The 11,087-nt window shown below is 35.9% G+C and overlaps 1 protein-coding gene across 1 annotated transcript; it reads left to right on the plus strand.

Moving 5' to 3' along the window:
• The first annotated feature begins 1,743 nt into the window (after window positions 1-1,743).
• Window positions 1,744-10,124, plus strand: LOC144956280 (kelch domain-containing protein 9-like). Its single transcript, XM_078886753.1, has 2 exons — window positions 1,744-1,836; window positions 7,470-10,124. Exons 1-2 carry the CDS (start codon window positions 1,834-1,836, stop codon window positions 8,526-8,528), a joined length of 1,062 nt encoding a protein of 353 aa, XP_078742879.1. The 5' UTR covers window positions 1,744-1,833; the 3' UTR covers window positions 8,529-10,124.
• The last annotated feature ends 963 nt before the right edge of the window (window positions 10,125-11,087 follow it).

Below are 11,087 nucleotides of genomic sequence, written 5' to 3' on the forward strand. Positions count from 1 at the left end.
AGCTCTGTTGGTAGATCATTTGCTTCACACGCAAAGGGACCAAGATCGATCCCGGGTGCAGTCGAGATCTTCTTTTTTTCTGACTCCTCTGTCCACCCAGCAGTGGATTGGGTGACTGGGTCTGTTAGATCTGTCGGAAAGTACTTTGCGATAAACTAGCGTCCTATCTAAAGGATATCAAGACAGATAAACTCCGGTTCCATGGGCCTAAAGGCTCTGAAAGAAGAATATTGATAGGACATGCAAAGAAGTACACGTTGCCTGTCCTCAATGTTTTGACCATGAGAAAAAAAAATGTTTTTTAAATGAAACGGCTATGTTTGATTGGTCCACACATTTGCCCACTATCAGCAGTTAGTGTATAGCGACTCTTTACTCATTTATTTACAACCATAAAATGAAAATGAATGAATAAATAGATAAATAAATGAATAAATAAATACATAGATATATAAATATTTAAAAGCCTTGGTGCCTGTGTCATACATTTCTGCCTGGGTATCATCTATTGTATCTGTTACATGTCAATCGAAAGTAACAATTTTTTATGAAAACATTCTCCCAAAAGTTGAGGCAGTGGATTTTATGACATTCAACAGCAAACATATTGATGTCTAGGGTGAATTTGTGTAATAGATAGATATACATAGGCCTAATTTTCAACAAGGTTGATCAAAGAACTTTTTTTTTTTAACTTGCAAAACTAATGGTCATAAATTTATTATTGTTATTATTATTATTATATTATTATTATTATTATTATTATTATTATTATTATTATTTTATTATATTATTATTATTATTATTATTATTATTATTATTATTATTATTATTATTATATTATTATTATGTTAGCAAGGAGTACTGAATATTGATCAAAATTGACTTCATTTGAACAATATCAAAGAAGTATCGACTACCATATGACCATCCCTAGACAACCGTAATGACGCCTCTAAATATGATCATTGCATTGTGGGAAATCGAATAGAAGTAGAAGTGATTTCATAATAATATTACTATCTGATTTCTGTTAAAATTCCCTCCGAAAGAGTAACGCATTATGAGACATTTATTTAGAGTTGGAGTTTGTCTAATGATATCATGCGAGTACAGAAAATAACACCTAGTGTGTTGTTATACATGTGTGAATCGCATTTCCCATTTTATCTGATTTAATTTTATTAATCTGGTAGCTACACCCCCCCCCCCTTTTTCCCCCCCCCCGAAAAAAAAAAAAAAAAATGAAATTCTACGAAAAAGATGAGAAAGAATTTTTTTTCCAGATGAACTCCGTGTCTGATAGTTTTTATAGCGAACTTTGAAATTTGACGCTTTTCGTTCTTTTCCATTTTTTTTTTTTTTACGTTTAAATATCCATTAAAATTTGAATAATGACCCTGGGATTTAAGTTGACCTCATTTCGAGAGACTGTGTGTTTTTAAAAAAATCTATCTCAGATAAATATAAGAATGATAGCTATCGTATCAACATGCATGTATTTGTTATCATAGCTTTATCGTCATTTATTTATTTAACTTTATTTATTTAGTAATTTCATGTATCTATTTAGTCGTAGTTTGATCAAGAGTGTTATGATTATTCTCACTGAATTGATTTACGATTTAAATATTATTTAATATATTATGTTTATTAAATATTCAATCACGGAATCGACATACAGAAAGTATATTGAATTTGTGTACCATCGTCTAATATGGAACTTCTTCTCACAAGTGCAAAATGGCGACTATTTCTAGCAACTTTGGCGTCCATCGAAACGCCTCTAAAGATTCAACTATTTGATCAAAACATTCCTCGCAAGAACTAATTATGGTATAAACTATATGATTATTATCCATTATTAAATGAGTATACTTTTTATGAAATCCCGCTCTTCTCTTGTGGCTAATTTTTGCCTGGAACTGAATTTAAACGTGCCCAAAAATTTACGAGCAAGAACCCTCAACTCAACATTTCAGTTCAGCTCAGCTCACTGATATTTTGTACTGCAACTCGTTGAAAATAGGTTCTTGTTTACAATTTTAAAATGCTTATAACGCATTTAATCGTTGCCATGAAATTTCTAATATTTTATGTGTGTCACGCTTGTATTTTCCACCAAATCTAACCACTAACAGACCATGACCAAGCTTATCAACAATTACTAGATAAATAGGCTTAAGATCTGGACAAGTGTGTGTGTGAGGGGAGTCAGACAAAGCAAGAACGAAAAATACAAGAAGAAAAAAAAACATCCCAAAAGATCAGTCTACCTAGACTGGGGATTGAACCTCAGACCTTCTGATTATCGGTCAGACGTGCTACCATATTATTACACACCACAGAGGCTCCCGATAGTTGGGACAATTTTAATATTAATACCTCTATTCTTCACAAGGGTACATGTTTTACACTGTGAACCATCGCTTGCATCAAACAGCACACACACTGAACACGAAAGGACGAGGAGGAAGACATTTGAGTTGCTCCATTTTTTCGTTGTTGAAAATATCAAATTAAGAAATTAAGGAGCAGGCACCTGTAATAATAATAATAATAATAATAATAATAATAATAATAATAATAATAATAATAATAATAATAATAATAATAATAATAATAATAATAATGCTGAAAACTTATGTAGCACTATAACACTGAGACACCAGACTCTAAGCGCTTAAATTATTACAAATCACCTTGGCTGAAACAGACTCATTTACACACACACACACCAGACCTATCTTGCTTCTCATACCATCTACTAAAAAACGAAACAGATATATTTTAAGAGAACATTTAAAAATAGACAAAGATTCTTTTTCACGAATGCTCTGTGGTAAGGCGTTCCAAACAGAGGGTCCAAAATGAGAAAAGGATCTCATGCCAGCATTTTTCCGTATTGGAGGGACAACTAGTTTGGTGGAATCACCAGGGACACAACCAGGTGTTTGGTCACATCCTCAGATATGAACCGTCTAATGGATCCGTTTGGTGTGAAATAACACTTAGAGACAATGATAGGATGTTAGTTGGCTCGGTTTATCGTTCACCGAATAGCTCTTTTGAAAACAATGATAAGATTAATGAACTTTTAGTTAAAATGACAGAAGGCAAATCACATGTTCTAGTTACGGGAGATTTTAACTTTCCTGAAGTAGACTGGGCAAACGAGTTATCCCCCAAGGACTCAGATCACTCTGCTTCTAAATTCATGGAAGCTGTCAGGGATTCATTCTTAACACAGCACGTTAAGCAACCAACTCACTACCGTTCAGAGCAAAACCCAAATATTTTGGACCTGGTTTTTACAAATGAACATTCAATGATTGACTCAATAAGACATGAGGCTCCACTAGGCAAGAGTCACCACCAGGTTTTATATTTTGACTTTAGATGTTACACAAAGAAATGTTACTCGAACGAACCCCGCTACTGTTTCGATAAAGGCGACTACAAACAGCTTTCTGAATTAGTCTCAGCTGCAGACCTAACACAAAAAATAATAAACCTGTCTGTACTCGATGCATGGACTATTATCAAATCTGAAGTTATGTCTGCAGTGGACATTAGCGTACCAAAAGTTAAAAGTAGTTCAGACAGAACTTCACCTCGGTGGATCAATCCTACAGTCTTGGCAAAACTCAAGAAAAAGAAGCAAGCTTACAAAAAGTACTTAGAAACTAGAGAGGGTGCAGACTATATTAATTACACGAGGGCCAGAAATCAAGCCAAAAGCTCATGCAGAATTGCTGTAAAGGACTATGAGAGATCTATTTCTCGTATGGCTAAAGTGAACCCGAAAAAGTTTTTTGCATATGCTAGAACAAAAACGAAGACTAAAGACGGTATTGCGGATTTGTATGATGATCATAAGACAGCCTCATCTAACATTGACAAAGCCAATATTCTTAACAAGTTCTTTAGCAGTGTATTCACCAACGAGGATCTTACTAATATACCTACATGTGAAAGAAAAAGTGTAAACAACATACTATCAGATATAGAATTCGACAAAGACACTGTAAAGAAGAAACTAGACAAACTCAATATGAACAAGTCCCCAGGACCTGACATGTTCCACCCCGCGTATTATGTCAGTTGTCAGAAGAACTCTCCGAACCATTAGCGTTACTGTTCCAAAAATCACTTGACTCAGGAACTCTTCCACCCGATTGGAAAGAAGCACAAGTTACACCGTTATTCAAGAAAGGAGACAAGAGTAATCCGGGCAATTATCGACCAGTTAGCCTCACCTCAGTGGTTTGCAAAATAATGGAGAGCATTATTAGAGACTATGTCATAACTCACCTAAAGAACAACAAGTTACTGTCTGAATGCCAACATGGCTTTGTTTCTGGCAGGTCATGTTCAACTAACCTCCTAAAGACTTTAAATGATTGGACAGAGTTTCTCGACCAAGGATCTTCGGTTGACGCAATCTACTTAGATTTTGCTAAAGCTTTTGATTCTGTTCCCCATCAAAGACTCTTAAACAAACTGGAAGCTCATGGTGTACAAGGAAATACTCTAAGCTGGATTAAGCATTTTCTAGTAGGCAGGAAACAGAGAGTTAGCGTGCAAGGCACAGTGTCAAATTGGACAGAAGTTCTTAGTGGAGTGCCACAAGGCAGCGTCTTAGGTCCAACTCTTTTCGTAATCTTCATTAATGATTTACCAAGTATTTTGTCTAGCTCATGTTCAATGTATGCCGATGATACTAAAGTATACAGAAAGGTAAACAATCTAGAAAATAGAGACAGTCTTCAGTTAGATATTGACAATCTAGTCAACTGGGCAGACGATTGGCAACTGAAGTTCAACGCTGGAAAATGCACAGTGCTACATCTTGGAACGAAAAACAAAATCTTTCACTACGATATGAGACAGCATCACTGTAGCGACAGAACAGCTCTGAATAAGTCAAAACTTGAGAAAGATTTGGGAGTACATGTTGATACTAAATTAAAATTCTCAAAGCATACAGAAACACAAGTTAATAAGGCAAACAGAATCCTTGGACTCATCAATAGATCTTTTACCTATTTAGATGCAGCAACTATGAAAATACTATTTACTGCATTAGTCAGACCCCATCTCGAGTTCAGCAACTCAGTATGGTCACCACAATTTGAGAAAGATAAGAAACTTATTGAAGGCGTGCTTCGCAGAGCAACAAAAGTAATTCCTGGGTTGAAAGATAAGCAATATGAGGATAGACTGAAACGTATTGAAATTCCAAGCATGACATACAGACGAGTACGAGGTGATATGATTGAAACATACAAGTTTACACACAGTTTGTATCAAGTCGAGAGTAAACTTTTCGTGTTTGCAAACAATGGAACCAGAGGTCATAATTACAAGCTGCATAAACCAAGGTGTAACACATCGCTTAGGCAACACTACTTTAATCAACGTGTGATCGACCGCTGGAACAGTCTCCCTGAAACGGTGACCAATGCTCCAAGTGTCAACGCCTTCAAAAATAGCTTAGATAGCCACTTAGCAGATTACATGTTTAGCATAGTTGAACCGCCCATTAAGATCCCATCAAAGGGTTAGACGTATATACAGGTCAAAAGATCTGTTAGGGTTAGGGCCTTCAATTTATCAAAAAGTTTATATATTATAGATACAGGTCAAAAGATCTGTTAGGGCTTTTTATTGACTTTTATCTCGATGAACTGAATGCCAAGATCAGCAAAGGCACAAAACGCCTAATACGCTGGAAAACTATACTATACTATACTATACTAATGGAAGCAATCTTTTTTAGTTGGAAAAAGGGAGATCTAACCAAATTATTAACCTGATGCTCCATTGACAGTCTAGAGTCTAAGAATGTGCCAAGGTTTTTCACTTTGTCAACAATTTGAATGGAGGCATCCCCCAGCTTCAAATCTGTTTCACTTTTCCACTTCTTGTTCCCAACATACAGCACCTCCGTCTTATCATCATTCCGTTTCAGTCTGTTCTCATTTATCCATTTCTTAACACTTTGGATACAATTTTTACTATTGGCTGATAATTCTTGTAAATTTCTCGTATTGGAAACGCAGTACAATTGTGTATCATCAGCGTATTGATGGTAAGACAGACCGAAACTTCTGATGATTTTAGACAGAGGGCCAACGTACAGAACAAAATGAACGGATCCAAGTACTGAATCCTGGGGAACCCCACAATCAAGAATGATTTCCTCAGATCTATATTTATCCACCGTAATAACCTGTTTACTATTCAACAAATATGACCTCAACCAATCAAGTGCTGCACCAGATATGCCATAAGTAATTTCAAGACGTTTGAGAAGAAGATTGTGATCAATAGTATCAAAAGCAGATGATAGGTCAAGCAAATTCAGCAAAGAACATGAACCATTGTCTATAACAAAGAGAAGATCATCAACAACCCTAACAAGTGCGTTTTCCTTTGAATGATGTTACCTATAAGCCGACTGAAATTTTTCTTCAAGACAATTATTTTTAAGATGAGACAGTAATTGTTTCAAAACAAGCTTTTCTAAGATTTTAGAGTGAAAAGGAAGATTAGAGACAGGGTGATAGTTTTTTAAGTTCTCTTTATCTAGATCAGGTTTTTTCAAAAGGGGTTTGACATGAGCAACTTTGTAAATGTCTGGTCTTGCGTCTGTCTGCAACGAATTATTAACAATACATGTAAATGGTGTTAAAATTACATCAATGCACTTCTTTAGCATGGCAGTATTTACGGGGTCTAAATCGCAACTTTTTGTTGGAGACGACATAACGCAGTCACGCAAGTCAGCTTCAGTGATCTTTGAAAAATTTGTTAATGAATCACCATGAAACTTATCAAATGTTGTTTAGATCGATTCAGACCTGTATAAGATAAAGATCTAAAGATCTAAAGTGTGTATAAAAAGTGCCAGACAAAGCAAGAAACAAAAATGCAAGAAAAAAGAAAAAAATCCCCAAAAAATCGGTTTACCTCAACTAGGAATCAAACCTCAGACCTTCTGATTACCGGTCAGACGTCCTACCATGACACCACTAATATTCGAATACCCTAAATTGTATTTCAGAAATATGCCAAAATGGTTTTATTTTAATCGCCCTCCCCTCATGCTGTTGTCCATCGGGCAGTGAGTATTTAAGTGGAAATTACACAAATTTCATAGAAAGCATTGTCATAGTCCAGCATTCTGATGTCTGACCCTCCTCCCATGTACACCTAACCATGATAGGTTAGCTGGGTCTGTTAGATCTGGTGGAAAGTAAACTAGCATCCTATCCAAAGGGTAGGGAGCAATTGCTATTGTCTGTTTTATGCTATAAAAACCGGGATATGTGCCGAATGGCTCTGAAGGAATACTTTTTTTGTCATTTGCTTCATTTGTTATGATTTTCTTTTTATAAGGTAATTTTAGTTACATTTGTTTTTTCCTTTTCAAGCATTTTTATAAATGGTTGTTTTTCTTCCAGCAAAAGAAAAGTTTAACATCGGTGCCATCATCATCATCATCATCGTTGTCATCCTCATCATCCCAGGCTCTGCCAAAAACATCATCAATTCAAGTGGAATGGGAACCACTTGCTCCACTTGGCCCTCCGGCAGCTTTTCATGTAGGGTGTCTTATCAGAGGTAATCTCTACATCCATGGAGGAATTTCAGACACAAAATCCAATCAGCCGTCCAACCAACTGTACAAACTCAACCTTCACTCAAATCTTTGGCAATGCATTCGGAGCACAGGTAGCCCGACTCTCAGTCATCACGCATGCGTTGTTGCTGAGGACAGGTACATGATTTTGATCGGGGGCTGGAATGGAAAGAGACGCAGTGCGGATGTGCACGTTTATGACGTACAGGAAGACAAATGGCTTCCAGTTAAGCAAACAGGATTTCCAGACGGTGCTGGTTTGAGTTCTCACACGGCGTGTATGTTGATAAATGGAGATATTCTTATCGTCGGTCGAGAAGGAAGTTTGCGGATTCAGAGAAAACATGGAAATGCTTACATTTTAAACGGTAGTGTACTGACTGGTCAATTTACTTACAGAGAATACAGCAATAATGTCACATCAAGATCAGGACATAGTGCAGATGTCATAAGTAATTCTGTTTTTATCATTGGAGGCAGGAGTGATAAACTTCTAGAAAAGGCAACAGGATTTAAACCTCAGAAAGAACCAAGATCCCCAATTCTGTCATCCATTTTAAATACCATCATTACAAAACAAGCCAAACCAATGACTAAACTTCCGTGTGGAAGGAAAAACCATATCAGTGCTGCAGATCATGCCTGTATTCTAGTTCATGGAGGAGAGACGTTTGATGGAAGAAGCAGGGAGCCTGTGGGAGAAATGTTTCTCATATCCCTCGCATCTCCCACCATTTTTTATAAGCTAAATACTAGTTGTGTTCCCAGGGCAGGGCATGTGTGTTGTGTTTCAGAGGACGGGATTTATATTCATGGAGGTTTAACTGGGCAGTCAAAAGTAAATTGTGATTTGTACCAGTTAACAGACATCAAAGTCTAAAGTCAGATGATACAGTCTCGGGAGTGTGCTAGAATCTAAGAGTGCTGAAATCCGATGCTCATGGGAGATAACCAATACACGAAGTTGCCAATTTTCCGTATATTTACGGAATTCACTATGATATAAACCCTCAGTATATTTTCCAATCCCCTGCTAAGTGGAAAAAAATAAGTACATAATGTCTTTTTACTTTAGTTGAGCACTCAGAAAGTGGTTGATCTATGTGTTTGCGTAAAAGTTCAGTAAATTTCTTGCCTCTTGAATTGGCAACCCTGCAATACATCTGATCACCCAGCTCCAGCGTGTTGTTGTATTGCAATGTGTGCTGGACTTCAGCGTGCTAGAATCCAACAAGTACTGAATGTAACGCTTGAAACATTTTGTTTTTTGTTGGGGTTTTTAAAAAATGTCTTAAGGGTTTTATGGCAATTGTGACACTTGTAGGTCATTTCAGTGACTGGAAAAAAGGAAAATGACAAGTGAAAAAGTTATAGATCTAAAGTGATAGCTGCCAACTGTCCTGATAAAGTCAGAACTGTCCTGATTTGGCAGTCTGGAGAAGAAAAAAGTGTTGACTCTGTTTCTTCTACCGGACGAACATACCCGGACTAATCGCGTAACTACCCACTTCGGTGGAGATACATGCCTCGTGGATATTATTTATTTATTTTATTTTTCATCGTGAATTAGATGTAAAAATCTATTCACGACACAAACATACTGCTGTTTTGATTCAAGACGGTCTTGTACATTTGAATGTCCCATTTTAGTGTTTTGAAAAGTTGTGCCACCTATGTGAAATTAAAAGCACCAAAGAAAAATTAAAACAAAGGGGACTGGTTAAAGAAGGAGACAGAAGATTACAGGAGCAATCCTTCAGTGTGCCTGTTTTGGCATTGACTAACAGTTCCATCCAGGCACAAGCAAAGGATGAAGAAAGCACTCAAATGCTTCCTTAGATTCTGAACTGTATGTACATAACATTGAGGTGATTTCAAAGGGGAATAAGAATAGATCTGTTATACCTTTCTATGCTGCTCTAGGTCTTTCTTCTGGATTATGATGGCTCTTTTTTTCTTATGAAATGTGTGTGTCGTGTGCATATATATATATATATATATATGTGTGTGTGTGTGTGTGTGTGTGTGTTTGTGTGACTGGGTGGGTGTGGGTGTGTTGTGTGTCTGGGTGGGTGTGGGTGTGTTTGTGTGCCTGGGTGGGTGTGTGCTTGCTTTGTAAAGCGGTGTGGAGTACGTATGTACTTTACCAGTGGATAGTAAGGCGCTATAAAGATAAATTATTATTATTATTATTATTATTATTATTATTATTATTATTATTATTATTATTATTATTATTATTATTATTTTAAACCTGAAACCACATCAATATTTTTTCAGTCCTTGTAACTCTACAGCATTCTGTCATTGTCTCCACCCATATTTTTCCACTTTCATTTCCTCCAGGCAAAATGAAAAAGATGAGATATATATGAGAGTGTGACAAAAGGTCGTGTCGGAATAGAGCAAATCTGGTTGAAATTCAAAATTGTAATAATAATATCAATGTCTGAAATTATTGAAATAAAAGTTGTATACTTTATCTTTATTCATTGATTTATCTATTTTTGTGTTAATTTATTCATATATTGTTTGAGTGCAAAGTAATTTCTTTCTTTTTTTTTTTTCATTTCAATTCATTACGAATAGAATGTGTTTGTTTTTAATGGTTTTTAAGGGTTTTTCGGCGCTTGCTACTGCTACGCATTTCGATCATTTCGGCCCCAGTAGAAAAATAAAAGGAAGAAAATGGGATAATCAAACATTCTAGATTTTCAATTGAAAGCACACGAGGAAATTAAATAGACGTAGATTCCAAGAGCGCCCTATCAAGAAGAGTGGTTTTCCAAAACTCCCTATTTCCGTTTTTTTTCTTTCCCATTTTGATATATTGTGGATTATTTCCTTTCTCATTTTCTCATTCGGTTTGTTATTTTATTTCAGTTCAAACGTCAAATTCACTCAAATCTATGGAAAGTCTTGTGTCAATCGATGCTTAAAATAAAATTTACGTTTCAATTTATTTCATGGATGGAAAATCTCGAAAATGAAAAGTAAAATAATCGACTTTTTAACGAGTTTTGGAGAACCAGCCTTTTAATTTTAGTGTGTGCTTGTATTTTGATAAAACTAAAAGTCTCATTCAGACACAAGCACAGGATATCTCACTAAGAGGAACACACTTGAATGTTTACAAACCGTTGTATTACACTTTTCCCCGATCAAATATAACATTTAGCAAGTTTAAATTCGGCATTCAAGATCAAATTCTGACGAATTCGGCACTTTTATTTTAGATCCAATCCAACAAGCAGCTGACCGATGTATTCCCATTATTAACTGAGCGAGTAGAATGTAATCCTCAACCCTATCAAAACAGCTATACTATACAGACCTCGTTTGTTTCCATCACTTATTTTGTTGTAAAATTGCCTCGGCATCTTGCTTTGGGTGAATTTTAATGTAAATCGTAATTAAAAAGGTACTGTGTTATTGACCA

Source organism: Berghia stephanieae, chromosome 11 (assembly GCF_034508935.2).
Source record: "Berghia stephanieae isolate SIO BIC M18660-M18661 chromosome 11, UCSD_Bste_1.3, whole genome shotgun sequence".
Classification (NCBI taxonomy): Eukaryota; Metazoa; Mollusca; class Gastropoda; order Nudibranchia; family Aeolidiidae; genus Berghia; species Berghia stephanieae.